The 22862-nt window shown below is 42.0% G+C and overlaps 1 protein-coding gene across 3 annotated transcripts in view; it reads left to right on the top strand.

Annotated features, from left to right (window-relative positions):
* The window catches only part of NLGN4X (neuroligin 4 X-linked), a 315466-nt gene that overhangs the window by 281009 nt on the left and 11595 nt on the right, over window positions 1-22862 (top strand). For all 3 annotated transcript variants that reach the window (XM_042926569.1, XM_042926570.1, XM_042926572.1), the window contains 2 exons: window positions 17306-17491; window positions 21582-22371. In XM_042926569.1, the coding sequence (XP_042782503.1) occupies window positions 17306-17491; window positions 21582-22371 (976 nt within the window). The remainder of the gene's footprint in view (window positions 1-17305; window positions 17492-21581; window positions 22372-22862) is intronic.

Raw genomic sequence — 22862 nt, 5'->3', positions numbered from 1 at the left:
TTCACCGATGCTATCCATCTGTTAGAAAAACAGATAAAGCAGAAATATTTGTTTCAGGCTGAGTTCCAAACTTAATATTTAATGATTTTTCCTTCAAGTTTGTTGATTCACACTATATCTCCACATCCAATTTGCTTTCAGGAATGCCCAGATTTGCTACAGAAAGTACAGTTGATCAAAAGTTGGCTGCAGGAACTCAACAACAATCGTTTTAGAGCCTACTTGCTGCTTCTCGAAACTATTCTAAGACCATAAGACACCTCCGGTGTGGAGTGTCTGTCTGACTTCTATTTCAGATACCCTTCTTTAAGTGTAATATTTTTATGTTTTTCTAATTGTCTCACTGCTGAGATAACACACCTTCAATGCTATAAATTTAGAATGTCAAAGGGCATAAAGAAAAAAATATATGTGTATGTGTCCGTGCGTGTGTGTATGTATATAGAACACAGGTTTGAACAACACAGGTTTGAACTGCACTCGCGTGTGGATTTTTTTTCCCGCAAATACTGAACAGTGCCAGAAATGTATTTCCTCTTCCTTGTGATTTCTCTTACTGTCCTTTTCTTTACTTTAGCTTGTTTTATTGTAAGAATTTATTATACAATATACGTAACATAGAAACTATGTGTTAACCAACCATTTACATAATTGGTAAGGCTTCCACCCAGCACTAGGCTATTAGCAGTTAACTTTCTGGAAAGTCAAAAGTTATACTTGGATTCTCAACTGCGTGGGTCAGAGGGGGTCAGCACCCTTGCATTGTTCAAGGGTTCACTAAATAAGTAAGTAAGTATGTAAATAAATAAATAAATAAAACAAGGAAACAATAGAAACACAAAGTCTCCAAACGCCAACTGGTAAGACCCTCCCTGGCCACAGTGGGACAATTTCAACATCCTTAAGAATAACAGGTGTACTGAATTAAAACCTGACAAATTTATAATAACCCATACATTCGCCATGATACTCCATATAATACTTCATTGGTTACAAAGAAGTCTTAAAACTCAATAGTAAGAAAACAAATAACGGCCAAAGACCTTAAGACACACCTCACCAAAGAAGATAGACAGGTGATGAATACCGATATGAAAAGATGCTCCTCATCATAGGTTATCAGGGAAATGCACCTTAAAACATCGACGAGATACCACTAGGCATGTCTTAGAATGCCACACATCCAGAGCAGTGACAGCACCAAATGCCGGAGAGGGTGTGGACCAAGAGGAACTCTCGTTCACCACCGGTGGGAATGCAAAATGGTGCAGCCATTTTGGAAGACAGTTGCAGTTTCTAACAAAACTAAAGATGCTCTTCCCATAAGATCCAGCAATCATTGTCTTTGGTATTTACTCAGAGAGGCTGAAAACACATCCATACAAAAACCTCCACATGGATGTTTATAGCAGATTGATTCATAATTGCCAAAACTTGGAAGTAACCAAGATATCTTTGGTAGGTCACTGGATAAATAAACCGTGGTCCATCCAGACATGGGATATTATTCAACACTAAGAAAGAAATGAGCTGCCAAGCCTTGAAAAGACATGAATGAACCTTAAGAGCATATTACCAAGTGGAAGAAGCTGATCTGAAAAGGCTTCATACTGTAATCTTCCAACCCTATGGCATTCTGGAAAAGGCGAAACTATGGAGACAGTAAAAAGATCAGTGGTTGTCAAGGGGTGGGGAGGCGGGGGGCATGAGCAGGTAGAGCACACAGGACTTTTAAGGCAGTGAAACTATTCTGTATCATATCATAATGGTAGATCTATGTCATTATACGTTTGTCATAACCCACAGAATATGCACGACCAAGTGCACTAATGTAAACTATGGACTTTGAGTGGTTATGATATGGTAATGTAGGTTCATTGATAATAACAAACGTACCACTCTTGGGCGGAACCCTGATAATTCGGGAGCATATGCTTATATGGGGGGGGGGGCAGGAGGTACATGGGAGATCTCTGTACCTTCCTGTCAATTTTGTCATGAAGCTATACTCCTCTAAAACTGAAGTGTATTTCACAAGTACAACTCATTGGTCCCGTTGCTAGGGCACCATCACACATCTTTGAATACCAACAACTGAAAGAATCCTGCTTTTCTCCCACTTTCCCTCTGAAACTCAGAGCAACTACAAAGTTTGGGGAACTTTTGTGCCATTCCAGACAGGGAATGCAGAAGAAATAATCACAACAGGCAATCAGAATTCTGTAGAACCCAGATGGAGTCATAGATGTCGATCTTCACCAGTGCCTTGTAAAACATCAGTTGAAAAACTTGGTAGATGTTTTTTTTATGGTTGGTGGGATTAGTTACCACCTGAATCCAATGATCAATCACTGTTAAGATAGTCAAAAATAAGACAGTGGTGCACCATTTACGTTCTTACGGGATATATGATGAAACAGAGCATTTTTGCCTGCAGTAGGCAACATGAATCTAACCAAACCTGTGAACTAAATACTAATTGTTTTGTTTTGTTTTGTTTTTTAGGAAATAACAGCAGGATGAGATACAAGACAGCGTAGGAAGCATTCAGTTTATTCTAGAACTCAGGATATTTTTCAGCAGTGGTGTTCAAACTGTAGCTCACAGACCAGGGTGACATCAGCTTGTTAGAAATGCACATTTCTGGCTTCCACCCCACGCTTCCTGAATCTCAAATTTGGGGCAGGGGCCCCCTGGGTCCAGTGTTTTCACAGACCCTGCTGGCGATGTTCATGCCTGCTAACATGGAACAGCCTTGCTTCACAGCAATATTTGCCTGATGGTTTAAAGATACTGATGTCATCAGAAAAATGAAACAAATTTTATTACCAAAGAGATCTTCTCATTATTTTTATTTGCTCTGTCTCTAGATCAGCAGCTCACGTTATTTGCTGTTCACTAAAATTACTTGTACAAGCTTTGAAAACTATGTGTGCCTGCACCCTACCCCAAAACAACTAATTAAGGATCTCTACCACTGGGGCTTGGGCATGACTATTTCTTAAAAGATGTCCAGATATTTAGTGTGGGCAGGGAGGGCAGTCACCTGTTTCCTGTTACCCAACTCTTTGAAAATAATAGGTGTGTGACCACACACATAACGCAAGGAGCCAGAAATATTGGTAAATGAAAGGAACCCCAGTTTCAGTGGCACAAATAAGATAAAGTGTAAAAAGCACTTTGTAAATTATGATAAGGTGATTTGTGTAAAGAGTTTAGCTCTTATTTGAAGGTTCTATCTAAATGCCATGGTCGGTTAAATAATATGTTTTTTACATTTGATATTTTTTTTCTCCTGAAAGCACTTAAAAGAATTTTCCCATGGGGGAAAAAAAAAAAAAGGTGTTCAACATGATGGGATGTTTCTTACACATTGAACATAATGCCAAGTTTTGGAGTCATCCTGTTGACAATTAGCCATGACTCTACACTGAGCAAACTGGACCAGAGAGACATCTTGGAGGACCCAAGTTCTCCCCAGGATGAGGTGTATTAGTTGGCTTTTCAATCAACTTTGGATAATTAGACAAAAAGGATTCCATTTTCCATCATTTGCGTTTAACACCACTCAAGGTAAACACCTTCTGTGGGCGCTTTACTTATGTAAATATAGACTACAACACAACAATGTTAGAGTCACGCAAAGGGATCTAACAAGCACTCCTGTGGACTTTGGCAAGGACCTTCACTCTTGGTTGGAGACATGGATGTCCAGACCTCATAGGCAGCATGAGCACTACTGGTTTCTTTGCTACTTGGGCTGTTATAGCCTGAATACCATAGGCTGGGTGACTTAAAAACAATAGATGTTTATTTCTCACCCTTCTGGAGGGCAACGGTCCTGCTCATGGATTAGGCTCTACCCTCATGACCTGATCACCTCCCAAGAGCCCCATCTCCCAATAATAAACCTTGGGGATAAGGATTTCAACATAGGAATTTGGGGGGCAATAAAAGCATTCAGTCCATTGCAAGGAGGAACAGAAGGGGAGTGGCCTTAGTCATTCAATCCAGGTGTCATACCTTATTAGGTGGATTTAGCCCAGTGTGTATGTGACATATCTTATGGACACTACGATCCAGAGTATTTCCCATATGGGAACTGGTAGCCTCATATAGTTTCTGTTAGGAGTGATAAAAATTTTTGGAAATAGGTAGTGGTGATAGATGCACATCACTATGGATATTATTAATCCCACTGAATTGCGTGCTTAGAAACGATGAAAACAGGGGTGCGTGGGTGGCTCAGTCAGTTGAGTGTCTGACTCTTGCTTTTGGCTCAGGTCATGGTCTCATTAGTTCATAGGATCTGACAGTACAGAGCCTCGTTGGGATTCTCTCTCTCTCCTTTTCCCTCTTTCAAAATAAGTAAACTTTTAAAAAAATGATGAAAACAGAAAAATGTATATACACATATCTTTATAAGATTTTTGGTTTTAGTTTTCCTCAAATTAAGGACGGTGTGAGGTAGCATGAAAATGTAATACCCCATACATGTTTTTTTCTCAAAAACAAACCAGATTTATGGGGTGCCTAGGTGGTGCCTAAGCATCCGACTTCAGCTCAGGTCATGATCTCACAGTTCGTGGGTTCGAGCCCCATGTTGGGCTCTGTGCTGACAGCTCAGAGCCTGGAGCCTGCTTTGGATTCTGTGTCTTCATCTCTCTCTCTCTCTCTCTCTCTCTCTCTCTCAAAAATAAACATTTAAAAAATTTAAAAAAAAGATTCACTCAGAGTTTCAGGTACCGAAGGTAAGCATGAATTTGGTCACAAATTCTGCAGATGAAGCAAAAAAAAAGAGAGAGAAAGAGACAAAAACATTTGATTCTAGAATTTTTATTTCTGGTAAGAGACAGCTTTTCCTTTTTTCTTGTGTTTCTTTCTGAAGAGCAGTTCTGGGGCTGGTGATAATACAGGAGGTGGTGCCTGAAGGTGGCAAGTTCTCTTTCTTCTTCAGTGGCTGGCACCTTCCCCGATGACATTAAGAAAAATATACCAGTCTGAGACGACCTCGCTCAGCAGACTCTGCCCATTATGTGTAATGACCGCCTAGAGTCTTGAACCTGGAAAAATCCTACCTTGGTTTTGCTCCATTTGTTCTTAAAAAGCCAACCCTGAATAGCTACACCTGCCAAGTGCAACTGTGGACAGCCATGCTCCTCCGACTGGGAATCCCTTTTGGTTTTTAGTGTCTACCCCTGAGTTGTACCACCAAAGGTTCTGCTTCTGTGGCCTGGGATGGAGCCTACCTGTGTCCATTTTTCCTGGGAACTCGGGCTGGTCCAGATGAATCCCTCACCCTGGTTCTGACATAGCCCAGCCCTCCCTGGCTCGAAGTACCATGAAGGCTGGAGAGGATGGTCCTAGCTCACCCAGGAAACACAGTGCAGGATGCAGACATGCTCGTAACAATGTGTTCAGGAGACAAAGGTACACCTGCACCCGGAAGGTGCTCAGTGGCATCGCTCTCTCTAGTTCATTTTCAATGCAGCTGAGTCACATATTGAGAGGCAATGTACAGTCATGTGGCAGAAGCATCTGGGAGAGGAACTGAGTACATTTCCCTCTGAGTCCCTATTTTTAGTACTTTCTGCCCTTGTCTGTCAGGTTTGGCAACCTTGAAACTGTTCTGATAGTAATGAAATGAGTCTGTGCTATGCCTCAGCCTTTGGAATTATTCTCTCTTTCTATGTCTCCATCCATCCCTCTATCCCTCCATTCCTCCATCCCTCCATCCATCCTTCCATCCATCCATCCATCCCTCATCCCTCCATCCATCCACCTATCCATCCATCCATCCTTCCATTCCTCCATCCATCCCTCCATCCATCCTTCCATCCATCCATCCATCCATCCATCCATCCTTTCATCCCTCCACCCATCCATCCCTCCATCCATCCATCCCTCCATACATGCTTCCTTCCCTCCATCTGTCCTTCCACCCATCCATCCATCCATCCATCCATCCTTCCATCCCTCTATCCCTCCATCCCCCCATCCTTCCATCCATCCATCCACCCACCCACCCATCCACCCATCCATCCACCCACCCACTCATCCATCCATCCCTCCATCTATCCATCCCTCCATCTATCCATCCATCCATCCATCCATCCATCCACCCACCCTTCCATCTATCCATTTATCCATCCAATCATCCATCCCTCTATCCCTCCATCTGCCCACCTTTCCATCTATCTGTCCATCCATCCACCTGCCCACCCACTGACCCATCCATCTATCCATCTATCCATCAATCTATCCATTTATCCATCATCTATATATCCTATCTGTTTATCTATTTGTCTTTACCTATATCTTTATACATACATACACATATATATTTTTCTTAACTAGAAGATCTTTTAAATTCACTATGCATGGTCTTGTTTAAAATGCCTTTGGTATACAGAAACACTTGGGTAAATTCTCACTGCTTTAAAAATAGCGACTGTGCCATTAGCTAAAGATAAATTGAACAAAATATGCTATTGGCCTTTTTTTCATAACCGTCATTACCGCCAAGCCCTTAATAAGTATTTTTCATACACAAGATGATGATAGTAAATCACATTTCCATGGAGCTGTATAAGACATCACATTCCTCATCCGATCCATGCCATGTGGTGGTGGCAGGACGAGGACAGAACACCATTCAGAGTTTAAGAGAAACCTGGGTTTGATTCAGCTTGTCAAAGTCACAGGACTGGTGACAATGTACCTGACTCAGCCAGGACAAGGCCAGCCATCCCTGGTAGACAGAACACCAGTCCCCTTCTGTTCATATGTGTGCATCCTAACCCTGAGAATATAGACTATGTGGGAGGAGGGATGTTACAGATATATTAAGGATCTTGAGATGAGGAGATCAGCCTCAAATATCTGGGATGGTGCAATCTGATCAAAAATCTCCTTAAGGAAGGGAGGCTGGAGGGTCAGAACCAGAGAACATTTCAACTTGGAAGCAGAATTCAGAGAGAAGATGCTATGCTGCCTGCTTAGATGAAGGAAGACAGAACTATGAAGAAAAGCCCGTGCACAGCCTCTGGGTGCTGGACAAGGAAAGGGAGCAGGCTCGGTGTTAAAGGCTCCAGAAGGAACCAGCCGCCCAGCCCTTTAGATGCCGACGTCTAAAACTGTACGATGAGAAATACGTGTGGGATTAAGGCACCAGGTTTGTGGCACTTTGTTACAGCAGCAAAAGGAAGCGAATATAAACATCATTTAATTTTCATTTGTTTGCTGATGATCTACCTATTGCCAGAATATGAGTTTCAAGCCGTCCAAAAAAACAAACAAACAAAAAACAAAAAAAAACTGGTTCATTGCTACATCTTTACCACAAGGACAATCAGTGCCTAGACTATGGTAGGCACCCAGGAAGATCAGGTTGAACTCATAAGTAAATTACCCCCCTACGCCTGTTAAATATTTGATCTCTATTACATCGTCATTATTTTGAGATCTCTGCTTTTTCCACAGTTGACTCTGGCTCTGATTCTGCTTTTCCTTTCTGGCCGTCATAAGGATAATGGTATCCGGTTGAACCCAAGGGTGCCGGGCAAAATTCAGTGAACCCAACGTGGTCCCTACATGCCGTCTGTGCAGGAAAGACTTCAGATGTTCTTGACTCTGGAACGTTGCTTTCTTTAAGCAAAAGTTGGTGGGATAAAATTTCTTACGTGGAGAATCAGCACAATTAGAGTTCCTTACTGTCTAATCTTTAAGAACAGAGAGTTATGGGGGCACCTGGCTGGCTTAGTCAGTAGAGCATACAAGTCTTGATCTTGGGATTGTGAGTTCAAGCCCCATACTGGGTGTAGAGATTACTTAAAAAAATCTTTTTTTTTTAATTTTTTAATGTTTATTTATTTTTGAGTGGGAGAGAGAGAGAGACAGAGCGCAAGTGGGAGAAGGGCAGAGAGAGAGGGTAACAGAGAATCCAAAGCAGGCTCCAGGCTCCAAGCTGTGAGCACATAGCCCGACGCAGGGCTCGAACTCACAAAGGGCAAGATCATGACCTGAGCCAAAATTGGATGCTTAACCAACTGAGCCCCCCAAGCACACTAAAAATAAATCTTTAAAAACCAGAGTTATACTCTTTTTGAGATGAATCTATCCATACCTGTTTTGTCATATGGTCTATTTAATATTTTTGTACATTATTTTTCCATGAGAAATCTCAATTTCTGCCTTTTAAATCCTCAGGAAAGCATTCCCTGCCTCTTCAGGTGCCACCAGAGTTACCCAAATTGACAATACCAATTATAACAATAAGCGTTAGTATAGTAAAAGATAGAATGGGATGTGGTAGCTGCTTGCAAATGGGGAAAACCTTTTCACTTTCTTTTCTTTTTTTTTTTTTTTAATTTTTTTTTTCAGTATTTATTTTGAGAGACAGCGGAGGAGGGGCAGAGAGAGAGGGAGAGAATCCCAGGCAGGCTCGGTGCCATCAGCACAGAGTCAGACATGGGGCTCAGACTCACTAATGGTGAGATCGTGACCTGAGTGGAAACCGAGAGGAGGACACTGAACCGACTGAGCCCCGCAGGCTCCCCTAGCCTCCTCCCTTGCTGCCTTAGGTTACATTACATCTCTACATCTTCCAGTCCACCATGACTGCACGTGTGTGAGCAAAGGTACCGTGATGAGCCTTAGGAAGGGCCTCCCCAGCTGTGTTGTGTTTGTGGGGAACAGGACCTTGAGAGTCGTGGGCATACCAGCTAGCTCTGAGAAAAATAGCAAAGACAGTAATAACACTGATGTTAGAACAGTCATGGGCATGATCTATAATAAGTGACAACATAAGGAAGCAGCAAGCGCTCGAAAGCGTTCAGCCAAAGGGACCGCTTTAGCGTGTGATACACGGAGGATATGTGCACAACTGTGCCTTCACTCAGTTCTGGAAAAGGTCATCTTTAAAGACCTTTCTGTTCCCGAAACTAAACTTCGCAGTGGGACTTTAACTCTTTCATCTACCCTCACGCTTACTTGTTACTCAAGAGTATGCTATTTCATCTGAGATGTTGTTGTTTTTATCTTAATTAAAGCAACTTCCGGGGGTGCCCGGGTGGCTCAGTAGGTTAAGCACCCATCTTCAGCTCAGGTCATGATCTCATGGTTTGTGGGTTCAATCCCTGCATCAGGCTCTGTGCTGACAGCCCAGAGCCTGCAGCCTGCTTCAGATTCTGTCTCCTTCTCTCTCTCCCCCTCCCCTGCTCACACTCTCTCTCTTTCTCTCTCTCTCTCTCTCTCTCTCAAAAATAAACAGACCATAAAAACAATTAAAACAACGTCCATATCTGTGTTCCAGGTTTGCTGGAGAAAAGCAGTGATGGAAAACCTAGGGATGTTTCTGGACACAGAAAAGATTGTGTGAGCTACGAGATAATGTCAGGTTTTGATAGAGTTGAGAGAGAATGCATTGTCCTTATTTCATTTAGTTCTTGTGATTATGTTATGGAAAAATAAGAACAGACCAGAGTAGTTCTGGTCTGCCCCCAGATAGTATCTAACGGTAAGTACTAGGAAACACTGTGAGTCTCTCCACTAGCATACTTATGTGCAATGGAGGCTAGAAAATCATGTTGAAACAGAGCAGCATATTTTGAATTACTGTACTTTAGAAGAAATTATGGCAATTATGTTTCCTATTTGTAAAATACTGTTGTGTAAATTGGCTTTTCTTCTATATGCACTTTAGAGGGCTCTGATTACCATGTACAAAATGTGCATCCTATGTGTGCTCTATAAATACACTTTGATGCCAAAAATAGAACTTTCAGTTCTAATCAGTTTTTAAATGTGTGGTGGGTACTAAGGAGGGCACTTGTTGGGATGAGCCCTGGGCGTTCTATGTAAGAGATGAATCACTGAATTCTACTCCAGAAACCAACACTACTCTGTATATTAACTAACTTGAATTTAAATAAGTACATTTAAAAAAAAGAAGAAGAAAGAACGGGGCGCCTGTGTGGCTCAGCTAGTTGAGCGTCCGACTTCAGCCCAGGTCATGATCTCACAGCTTGTGAGTTTGAGCCCCGCGTGGGGCTCTGTGCTGACAGCTCAGAGCCCAGAGCTTGCTTCAGATTCTGTGTCTCCTTCTCTCTCTGTGCCTCCCCTGCTCACACTCTGTCTCTAAAAAATACATAAAATGTTGAAAAAAAATTTTTAATAAAGAAAAAAACCAAATAGAAGCTTGCAAATGCAAAAAAAAAAAAAAATTGTACAAGTTTTCAAGGTATCTGTAGAAATCTACTCAAATACTGTATTCCGCCCCACCCCACCCCAGGTTTTAGCATGTTGCTTGGGTCATTTTGGGTATATCTAAATGTTGGTAGAATGGCATCTCCCTAATTCACAACATGGAGAAAAGGTAGATTATGTGGTGGGGTGTTTTGTTTTGTTTGGGTTTTTTCTTGCCTTGCTTTTCTCCTTAGACTTTAAGCACATAATGAACATTTAGTAAACAGAATTAATAAATATGCATCACCTTCATGCAAAATCTGGCATAAGCAACATGTTTTCTTCATCTATCACCTGCAGAATCTTAAAGTCGGAATCTACGTAGACCTGTGACCAGTTTTTCCTCTGGACCCATTTCTTTAATCAAAGGGCATCTCTTCATACTTGCTATGCATACGTGAAACAGAAATAAATAGCAGTGTTTCTGATATCAAGGAAGTCATAGTACTCGGTGACCGTTTTTTAAAAATACACGCTGGACACCAGGCACAGTGCTTTTGTATGTTACTGGTCTTGCCCAGTTATTTCCCCCAAGCAATGCTGTGGGACTTCTTGACTCCACATTGGAGCCACGTGGGGCTTTGGAATCTTAAACTTGCATGCCCAAGGCATTACCATAGATTCCAACCTGCTGCTGAACTACAAGCACACATCCTTCCTAGAGAGCAGTACGTTCTAGAATCGAAAGTCACTGAAAGAAAGTTAGCGAGCTGAGAGATTTGAGGCCATCAGGAAACTTTTAAAAAGAGACCTGCCTCGGTGGAAGGAAGGAAAATGAGGTGCGAAATCCTGCCTCAGTGGTTGCAGCGGGGAGGTGATGGGGTTGGTCTACAGGTGGTGCTGTGCTCCCTGAGCAAATGATGCACCTTGCAGTGAGGCCAGGTTTCTAGGAGCAAGGCAGACCCGGGCAATGTGAATCAGGCAGGTTACAGGCTGACCGCAGCTTGGTCAAGAGCATCCTGGATGCAGCAGGCTGCGTGTAAAAAGGCAAAGAGATACAGAAATGCAAGGCGTGGTCTGTCTGCTGAAGAATATACATAGGACGTGGTCAGCCATATAGACATGATACCTCACGGAGGGGCTCTGGAAGTCCCACTAAGGAATTTGACTATAAAACATATTTGCTTTAGGGTGGTGTGGTGTGTGTGTGAGTGTGTGAGAGTGATTGCTAAAGAAAGCAAAAATTGGAAAAAAATGTAAACCCAGATGTAGGATTAAGTGTAAACAATCCACGTTCCTAGAGCTAAACACTTAAATGTTGGATTTCCTTCCAGAATTTATAATTTACACCCCCACTTTATTGTGTTAATAAAAAAGAGATCTTACCACACAGTATTCAGAAACTCACTGTTTTCTCCTGAGAGATCTTAGATGTTTTTCTGTGTCCACAGAAATCAAGAACCTCTCATTATATGGTTCAGCCAACATGATTTACGCAACAAATCTTTTATGCATGGGCACTGACATTGCTGTCATCTCTTATTTTCAAAGTCACAATCAAAAAGAATTGATCCTTGGGTGGCTGGCAACTTTTATACCTTTAAATAAAGATTTTTTTATATATATCTAGAAAGCATAGAAATAGAACTTCAGTGTCAGAGGGTTTCAGGTTTTCATCTTCATGGGTTTTGTCAATTTTTTCAAGTTGGGGAGCACTATGTTTAGACTAATGGTAATGAATAGGTTGGAAGCAGCCAGGATGGAGGGGTGAGCTGGAAGTCTTATCTTGGGCACTGGGGTGTGGACCCAGCAGAGTGATGAGGTATATTAGCTGTTTCAGAAATAAAAGCAAAAAGATTTGAGGGCCAAGTAAATGCAAGTCCCACAAATCTAGAGGAATGTTCCAGCATGGGGTCTTGAATGGAAACTCATCTAACATTGGCTCAAAGGATCTGGTTCCAACATGGCCATTGCCAAAAATTTCATCACTGTGAAACTTCTTAACCTTCATATGTTGATCTATATTATATACTAAACAAAACTGTGTTTCTTATTTTGTGCTTTGTTTCCAGAATATAATTGGTTTTAGTTTGTGAATTAATGTAATTTCAACTAAAGTAGTATGAAAAACCTGCACAGCCTCAGTGTAAATACTGTGTGGAAATATAATATACTTTATGGAAATAATGCAAGGATTCCCGTTAACAACTTAATGGACCCTTTGTTTGGAAACCTGTGCTACAGAAATCGTGTGTGTTCATAATTGTCTTTGATTTATAAGTAGATTTATAAATTTTTGTTCTATTTATAAATAGATTTATAAATAGATTTTGACCCTGTATGACTTTGGTGTGATAATTAAATGCAGTAGAAAGTTATGACTCATGTCATTGTTAAGTAAACAAAACTACAAATGGAGACATTAAATTTCAATTAGTTGTGCCCCATCAGGCTCAAAGATTTGGAATATATACCTTTTCTCCCCTTCCATCCATCCTGTGCAAGTATATACCCTTTTGTTAAATCATAAGTGATTCCAGCAGGAAAACTTCAGTTTCACATTGTAATAAGTGCACTCAGTGAATGATTTCCTATAAACATCAGAGAATAGACATTTGCATTTATGTGGCTGATTTTCGTTTTTCTACCTCTGCTCTATTCTTATCATAGATTCCTTTCCAGGCTCCTTTATGTGACCTAAAGTGAATTCTATCTATTTTTGTTGAAGAATTTTTGTGTAAATATTCCATTTTGCTTTTGCTCTATTAAATTTATAAGATAGAGGTATTATGATTTAATAATGGCTAATGATTTGTCAATTCCCATGCTACTCTGTATCTGTTTCTCTATCCATCCATCCATGCATCCATCCACCCACCCATCTATATCTATGTATCCATCCCTATAACTATCTATCTATCTATCTATCATCTATCTAATCTATCCCATACTTACATACATGTATGTTCTCACACAATGACATATTTATACCTATACATTCTATATACGTATACATTATACGAATATGTATATACATATATGACCTACATATACATATGTGTATAGGTACTACTAATAATATATAGTCTCCACTGTATTTCAGAAATTCTTTTAGAAGTACAGTTGAGACTCCAGTTCCACCAATCACAAGTGAATACACACAATAAAATTATACACTAAAATATTCTGTATTCTCTTGGTAATTATCTTTTAGTTAATGGTCACCCAAGAAAAGGTCTCCTGTACTTATGTAATGAATTATGTCCTAAAAGAAAATTAACTGTAGCTTTAAAGTTCTATTACAGAAGAACAAAAGGGCCGTCGCATCTGGCACCATCGGGCTTCGTTATAACCACTGACTTGCCTGTGTGAAAAGCCACGTGACCTGGAATCATTCTCCTAAGCCCTATGGTGCAATTCAGAAGAGCAAGACACCTTTAGATTGTGATGTCCTACCACAAAAGCCTGAATCTGTGTATCCTAGCCACAGTATGAAGACCGACTTCAGTGCTCATTGTTACACAATGTCCATTTCACTCAACGAGCAAGGCGGGAAATGTGATTTCTGGCTTGAGGGCATTTCTCATGGGCCATATTAAAAAATTTTTTTTAATGTTTAATCATTTTTGAGAGAGAGAGAGAGAGAGAGACACAGCATGAGCTGGGGAGGGGCAGAGAGACAGTGAGACACAGAATACAAAGCAGGCTCCAGGCTCTGAGCTGTCAGCACAGAGCCCGACGCAGGGCTCAAACCCCTGTGAGATCACGACTTGAGCAGAAGTCCTACGCTTAACCGACTGAGCCACCCAGGCACCCCTCTCGTGGACCATATTTTACAATAACCACTGGACACCTGAGCTTATCTCTTGTGAGTATGTATATTGTTTGGTTCCTTCCAGCGCTTTGAATGAAACTTGGTCCCGATCTTGTCACAGTAGGTCTGAGTTCAAGTATGTGCTTTCTGTCTCTCTCTCATTGTTCTGTTGTTGGCGGGGGGTTGGGGCGGGGGGAGGGGGGCTGGGGGGCTGACTGATTTACAATCTTCATTTCAGAGACAGTAAATCTCAAAAGCCAAATGTTTCATCAGCTGAAATGCTTAACGGATTTGGAGCCAAGAGTGCTTATCAGTGAAAGAAGCCATTTGTTTAAAATCTCTGGTTTTAGCCAGCCAAGGGGCTGCTTCTGTTAATTCATCTACAGCGTATATGGAAAGAGATGTGCTTCTCGAGGGGACAGACTTCTAAGGATGCCTCTACCAGCACTCGGCTTTGGTGATGTGCATGGCCGTTTCCAAACGGATTATCTACTCTCACGTTCATAGAATTGCATGATAGGAAACTGATACACATCTTGTATCTGCATTATATCAAGCACTCTATTTCCACAATCAGAATAGGGAAGAAATATATTCTTGCAGGGTAAAATAAAATTGCTTGCCTTCATTCTGCACCTGCAATAAAAACTCTGCCTTGTTGATTGTTTAAATTAAAAGAGAGGGTGGAAAAAAATCCCTGGATGATGCAGTGAATGAAGATTCCGTGGCAGCAACTATGGAAACACCAACTTCAAAAAAACCCACGTTCATTTGCTAAACTTCAGGCATGCACGGAGAGCTGTTTCCCTCAGGACTTTTGGAAGGAATTCAGAATCGCAAAGATCAAACCTTTCAATAGGAGGCTGTTAGAAAAGCTAAGATTTGCCAGGGTATAGAATATTAATTAGCCTGCCATTGGAGAGGTTACCACAGTCATGTTTTGCTGGGGAGGGGCTTCAGTTCCATAAAGGCTAGCGATTCACCGTATGTTGCAAATCCTCACTGGTGCCCCGCGGAAACAAAATAAGCAAATAGGTCATTCTGGGAGAGCTCACAGAGGGGGAGAGGGAGTGGAGGAAGGATGTGTTGAAGACAGAGCGGTTCTGCCAGAAAATTACTGGAGCCTTTAGGAATGAATCACCGCTTTCCTTAATGGGGAAAGAGAGGCTTGTCTTATGGTTATTAAACGGCACCCAAACTACCATTATGAGCCCGTTTCATACATAAAGCTGCATGAAAGGGCCTTTGCTCCCAAGCAGGGCGCGATGCATTTTATGAGAAACTGTGCAAAAGGTTGCATGATGGATGCCAGAGCCAGGGAACACTCGTTGGCATGAAACGCTAATTAGTAATTGCTAATTAAATAAGGGAGGGGTTGGTAACGTCGGAACGTTCCCACTAATGACAAGCTCATCTCAGCTCCACCCCTGAGAATGCTGGAGAGGCCTGAATCTCGAGATGCCCTGGCCATGCATCTCTGCAGATACAGGAGATCGTGAGTACACTTAGTGCCGTTTCAGAACCAGGTTTTGATTCGTGTGACTTCAGGGCCTCAGTCAGTCTGTCTTCACCCAAACACTGCAGCGGGTGGCTGTAGGAGCGTAATAAGCACTTACTGAAATGGCTGGAAAAAAAAGGAGGTGGGATGGAAGGGGGTGTTTGGGGGCAAGGGCACATATAAGAAAGTAAAATGACTAAGAAGCAAACAAAACACCTTTTTAGCATTTGGTGTTGTTTTGTCAGAAGGCCTAGGCAAGACAGAAGTGGATATAAAGGGAGATCAACATGTGTACAGTATGTGAACCTTGGCGGAGGCTGGAACAAGCATGGAATTTGAGAAGGAGAGGACCCGTCTGTCCGTAAAACGACGTCAGACATCAGAGGGAAGGCTTGTTTCGAGGTCACGATCTTTTTTGCCACGAGAGAGAGACAGACGAGTCTGGTTTCCATCTGACCACGTTGCTACAGGAAAAGCTTTGGGTTGCCTTCTTTGCAGCCTCTAAGGACGAATTAGGAACGTGATGCCTTTGGTGAAATTGGTTCCTCAGTTTATAGAATCATCCTTCTTTTTAAAATAAGACATACCAGCTCGTGCTATTTCAAGGGACAGTTGCAGTGATTTGAACACGCACCGTAATTCGGCTCAGATTACAGAGTTTCATGTTTCTGTGTGCGACTCTAATATGTGGTCTATAAGGGGTGGGCGCTAAGTAAGAGTGGAGTCCCCAGGATCTGTCGCTTAGTTTGAAACTTAAGCATTAAAAAGAATGAAAATATCAATAAGGAATTCAATGGGGAGAAGCTGACAACCTGTAACGCTTTTCTGCACACACATGCACACACACACACTTACACACAGACACCAACACACAGATGCCCCAGCCCAACACACACACTTATTTTTCCCTGAAAAACTTCTTTTTTTTAATTTTTTTTAACGTTTATTTATTTTTGGGACAGAGAGAGACAGAGCATGAACGGGGAAGGGGCAGAGAGAGAGGGAGACACAGAATCGGAAGCAGGCTCCAGGCTCTGAGCTGTCAGCCCAGAGCCCGACGCGGGGCTCGAACTCACGGACCGCGAGATCATGACCTGAGCTGAAGTCGGACGCTTAACCGACTGAGCCACCCAGGCACCCCTGAAAAACTTCTTTTAGGATATCCCTGAAAAATTTTTTCAGGGAGGACTTTCTCATTTTACAACCAACGTGTGTAGACAAATGATAACTTGAATCTAGTAAAATTTATGGTCTCTGGTATTATCATATATTATAAATATTTGAGATTGATTTTGCCTGATATGTTAGCCCTGTACAGACTCATAGAGGAGGCATTTTATCATCAGAAACAGAACCAATAGAAACAGAAGCAATAACCATCATCACGATTATTTACATAATATAATCCTTCCTGCCATGAAAAATGCTTTCCACTGGTGCTTCTCATTTATAGGAAGACAACCAAAGAATGAACAGGGTAAACCATGAGATATATTTTCTTTATTTTTTAAGTGTTTATTTATTTATTTTGAGAGACAGTATGTGTGTGAGCCAGGAGGGACAAGGGCAAAGAGAGAGACAGTGAGAGAGAGAATCCCAAGCAGGCTCCACACCATCAGCACACGGAGCCTGACATGTGGGGCTTGAACCCACAAACTGAGAGATCGTGTCCTAAGCCAAAACCAAGAGTCAGACGCTGAACCGACCGAGCCACCCAGGCGCCCCCATGAGATTTATTTCCAAATACCGGGGATGTTTATGTGCTTTGTTATCATCAACAACCCAAAATATCCTGTGTTCTCTTGTAGGGTTTTTAAGTACCGGTGACCAGGCGGCCAAAGGCAACTATGGGCTCCTGGACCAGATCCAGGCACTTCGGTGGATTGAGGAGAATGTCGGGGCCTTCGGCGGGGATCCCAAGCGAGTGACCATCTTCGGCTCAGGCGCGGGGGCGTCTTGCGTCAGTCTGTTGACCTTATCGCACTATTCAGAAGGTAACAAGGGCATCCCCGTGTTGGTGCTCGACCCCCAGGGCTGACTGGTGAACACATGTGGAGTTCATATCCAAGGTGCCTGCTGGTGGTGTCACCATAAGTCTCTCTCGAATCCTCTGCAGAAAGTCCCCAGATGACATGAGCTCACCTTGCTTTCTTTAAAAAAATTTTTTAAGTTTTTTTTATTTAGAGAGAGAGAGAGCATGCAAAGGCGTGAGTAATGGAGGGGCAGAGAGAAAAGAAGAGAGAGGATCCCAAGGAGACTCCGCAGTGTCAGCGCAGAGCCCATTGTGGGACTTGAACCCAAGAACCATGAGATCATGACCTGAGCCGAAACTAAGAGTTGGATGCTTAACTGACTGAACCTCCCAGGAGCCCCTCACATTGTTTTCTTTTAGCTCAGCTTTGTTTGTATTTTAACCATTTAAATATTAGCAATTCAGTGCTGGTTACAACAATTGGAACATAATGACTCTTATAGGAAGACCAACACTTTGCTTTTGCCTTCCTGACTTTATTCGGTCACCTTTAAATTTTAAGGCCTTCTCATTTCAACTTGGGAGAGATAATAGAGAAAGAGAAGAGAAACAGTCATGTGGAAGACGGATGCACATTTTTACATTCCATAAGCAACGCGGCTCATGGTCGTGTGGTTTTAAAAGTCAGTTGGGTCACCCACACTAACTTGGGGTGGTTCCCTTGTGTCCACTGATGACTGATGTTCCAAGCAATTTGAGAGGAGGGGTTTAAGAGAGAAGTCAACTAGAATTAGATGCATTCATAATAACTTCCTGGCTCCCCCCTCAAAAACAAAAACATAACAGAGGTACCTGGGTGGCTCAGTCGGTTAGCATCCAACTTTGGATCAGGTCATGATCTCACAGTTCATGGGTTTGAGCCCCACGTTTGGCTCTGTGCTGACAGCTCGGAGCCTGGAGCCTGCTTTGGATTCTGTGTCTCCCTCTCTCTCTGCCCCTCCCCTGCTTGTGCTCTGTCTCTCTCTCCCAAAAATAAATAAACATTAAAATAAACAATAAACAAACAACCCAGGAAAATGCAAATAAACATTCTTGGTGATGATCTAAATTATCAGGGTCATGTTATATTTCCTTCCATGTCATTGGTTGGTTGAAGAATTGCACCATTTTTATTTGAACCATTTTCATCAAAAGCACTTGAAACCTTAAAGGAGTTACTTGTTTTTCCTTAAAGAGTCTTGCAAAAGGAATGAAAAGGTCAAAATATTTTAAAGACTAATAAATACATAGAATTTTAATAAAATAGAATCAAAAAAACTGAAGAGGACCTTGAAGTGTATCTACCCCAAAGCCCTCATTTATCAAAAAGGAAATTGAGGCTCAAAGAGGTTGTATAACCTGCCTAGGGTCACACAGCAAGTGATGGAGGCAGGGAAGAAACCCAACTTCCCAGACCCTGATTCAAACCTATTCCCACCATTCTTCCTTAGCTATTAAAAACTGTGCCAGAGTAGAGGGTAGCCTTGATCTTCTGTGCAGAATAGACTGGCTGTACGGGATTCATGGATATCTGCGCACAGAACAACTATCAGGAAAGCCCTGATTGTCTCTCCTGTTTGGTATTTTACCTAGCAACTGCTTCTCCACTTTCGGCTTCCAGTGTTGAAGTTCAGATTTCCTCTCAAGGTATTCTGTAGCTCTTAGGAAATACAAATGTTCAGCTCGAGTAGAAATTTTAACTAGTAACAGGCAGTGATGTGACCAGTAGATTTGTGGCTTAGTAAGGAGATTCAAAATGCACCTGTTATTAGGATGCTCAATCCAAGAGCCATAAGCAACCATCGGTCAAATCAAAGGTGACAGGGCTATAGATTATTTCATAATGTCTAAGGAGAGGTCACATTACGGGCTCACATTTATATTAACACTTCATTTTTACAAAAATGAAACAGTGGACAATTAGAGGGGTTGTTGGCAATATCAATACCTATAGCATTCCAGAAAATATTTAGACTTTCCCACTTTTCAACTGATATAATCCCAGTTCTCAAGTTAGCAAGTAGTCAGGACCAGCTTCCTTAGTAATCAAACACAGGAAACCAAATCTAATTGGAGGAAGAGCATTAATTACTTAAATCAGCATGTCGGAAGTGATCAAGCTCCATGGCCGTGCTGGGCATGGGTCGCGTCTCTACACAGCAGCTTTTCAAAACAACCCAGCAATGTAATGAGCACTATGAAAATAACTAGATAGTTGGCCTTAGAATTATACTTCTAGCGATGTAGTCCCCAAAAAAGCAATCAACAGATGCATGGAAAATGATGTTTTCTTGAAGATGTTTGCCACAGTATCATAGCAAAGAATCAAATGAGAACCTCAAGATTAAAAAGACAAGAAAGTTATAAGGAACACATGCATTTACTCAAAGGAACAATAATTAAAATATTTAAGAATTGTGCTGAAGACGTACAGTGGTCTGGGAAACACAGTGTGAAAGCTATGCATCTACTGGACACAGTTGTACAAAACAACGTTGAGGGGGAGATAGATAGCCAAGTAGGAATGACAGTAAAATGCTAACCAAACATTTTGGTTGAATTTTATAGTATGAAGTATGAGTGGTATTTTTCTTTATCCAATTATTCAAGTTTTATTACAAATTATATTCTGTAACACACACACACACACACACACACACACACACACACACACACATAGCTACGTCAGTCATGGCCAATAGTTGTAACAGGATAAAAAAAAAAACATCTAGCAAAATTTTTCTAATCCTGATTATTTTAACTTGTGAAAATTTTCAATCGATCACATATTGACATCATTTCTTTAAGAGGCTTCAACACATTAATCTTTAGAGCCAAACACAAACATCAGTAGTTGTACATGTCTGAGAGCATTATAAACTCTGGGAGAATGGCCCCCAAATGACTTTGATGATGCATTGAGCAAAACCAGATCAACTTAACGTCTTCTCTTGTGTGTCATCTTTGGGCAATCTTCCAGTCTTTAGAATCACATCTTCCTGATTGCAATCATGTTTCCTCACTTGATTGCTTGCATGACCTTAAAACTCTACAGGGCACGAACTTTTGGGCTCCCAGCTGAATTACTCTGCCAGCGTCTCCTGAGACATGAGAGCTACATCATGCTGGAATTCAAGAAAATGGCAGGAAGAGATAAGAAACAGAATGCTATCATTTTATACCCCATCAGCTCTTGTCCTGTAGTAGTGAAAAATACAGGGTTTAAAAAAATCTTTTTTTACTTCCCAACATTCATGCACTAGACAGAACTGAGAGAATATTGTAAGCCACACAGAATTTTACTCATCAAATTGCCCTTTTTTTTTTTTTATTTCTCATGAAACAGACATTTTGAACATGTGGCAGAATACATTAGAGGAAAGTCTGGGATTCGAATGGATGCAATTTTGAGACCAGTGATTTTTTTTAAAAAATGCATTTTACTTGGGCAATCAAGTGAGGATTCCTTTAGGAATAGCTAGCTTAATTAATATTTTCGTTGTGAAAGCTTAATACATCCAATATATTGAGGGTGGAAACAGAAATACATCTCTGAATTTTTACCCTGAAATTGATTTTAGTGGATTTTTTTTTTCTGCATGTTGAAGTGATACCTGGATTTGCCGGTGAGGCAAAATGGTCTTTAACATCTTCCTGGCTCAAAGCATATTTTTAAGGAATGGGAGGTAGGTGATTACCCTGGGTGGCTTTATTCATAACAGCATCTGGGGATGCCAACGGCGAGACTACCCTAAATTGTGGAGTGATAAACAGATTGCACATTTTTTTACCACTGGAGCTAAAAGTTTTTTTACCATTTTCTTAAACCGCGTGTGTGTGTGCGTGTGTGTGTGTGCGTGTGTGTAATAACATCCCATAAAACAAATGTCCAGCGGGAAGGGGAGGAGGAGAGAAGGAGATGGAAATGAGCAAAAAAATCCTGAAAGCGCTGAATGCCACTGTATCCAGAAATTCACATGCCCGAGAGACAATCAGAGCCTTCTTTGCTAAGTAAAAGCTGCTTTTCTGTCTTTCGGGTTTTCATTTGCATGTGTACAACGTTGCACCTGCAGGTCTGTTCCAGAAGGCGATCATCCAGAGCGGGACCGCACTGTCCAGCTGGGCAGTGAACTACCAGCCAGCCAAGTACACGCGGATATTGGCAGATAAAGTCGGCTGCAACATGCTGGACACAACGGACATGGTGGAATGCCTTCGGAATAAGAACTACAAGGAGCTCATTCAGCAGACCATCACCCCGGCCACGTACCACATTTCCTTTGGCCCCGTCATCGACGGGGACGTCATCCCAGACGACCCTCAGATCCTGATGGAGCAGGGGGAGTTCCTCAATTACGACATCATGCTTGGTGTCAACCAGGGGGAAGGCTTGAAGTTTGTCGACGGCATCGTGGACAACGAAGATGGTGTGACGCCCAACGACTTTGACTTCTCCGTGTCCAACTTTGTGGACAACCTTTACGGCTACCCAGAGGGGAAAGACACTTTGCGGGAAACCATCAAGTTCATGTACACGGACTGGGCAGACAAGGAAAACCCCGAGACGCGGCGAAAGACCCTGGTGGCTCTCTTCACGGATCACCAGTGGGTGGCCCCCGCGGTGGCCACGGCTGACCTGCATGCTCAGTACGGCTCCCCGACTTACTTCTATGCCTTCTACCACCACTGCCAGAGTGAAATGAAGCCCAGCTGGGCGGACTCAGCCCATGGTGACGAAGTCCCCTACGTCTTTGGGATCCCCATGATTGGCCCTACTGAACTCTTCAGTTGTAACTTCTCCAAGAACGACGTCATGCTCAGCGCAGTGGTCATGACCTACTGGACCAATTTTGCCAAAACCGGGTACGTGCTTCCCCACAGCAGGTTTTTCTTCCTCTTCTCCTAGATTGTCTGGTTCTGCCATGACGAACGGAGTGCAGGATGCATTCACACACGGTAACGGTGGGGGGCCTCGCTTTTTCCTCCTCCTTAAATTGTTTTCTGCCAGCCAGATTTTTACTAAGAGTGCTCATTGCATCTTTAAAAGTCTGTTTCTACCTGCCACTCCAGGGTTCAGGGGTAAACGGCAATACCTTTGGAAGCCAATCCCAGAATTTGTGTCCTTTGGTAAATGGTAGGGTTATCAAATAGGACCTTGTGTCCTTTGGTAAATAGTAGGGTTATCAAATAGGACCTTGTGTCCTTTGGTAAATAGTAGGGTTATCAAAACACGTGTACCACATGGCAATTTGTGTTTATTGCATAGCCACGAGAACGAATTCAGTCTCATAATACATCTAAGAAATACGATCCATGTGTGTTTATACTATATATGAACACACACGTATGTATAT

Source organism: Panthera leo, chromosome Y (genome assembly GCF_018350215.1).
Source record: "Panthera leo isolate Ple1 chromosome Y, P.leo_Ple1_pat1.1, whole genome shotgun sequence".
NCBI lineage: Eukaryota > Metazoa > Chordata > Mammalia > Carnivora > Felidae > Panthera > Panthera leo.
This window is presented reverse-complemented; position numbering and strand designations above follow the sequence as displayed.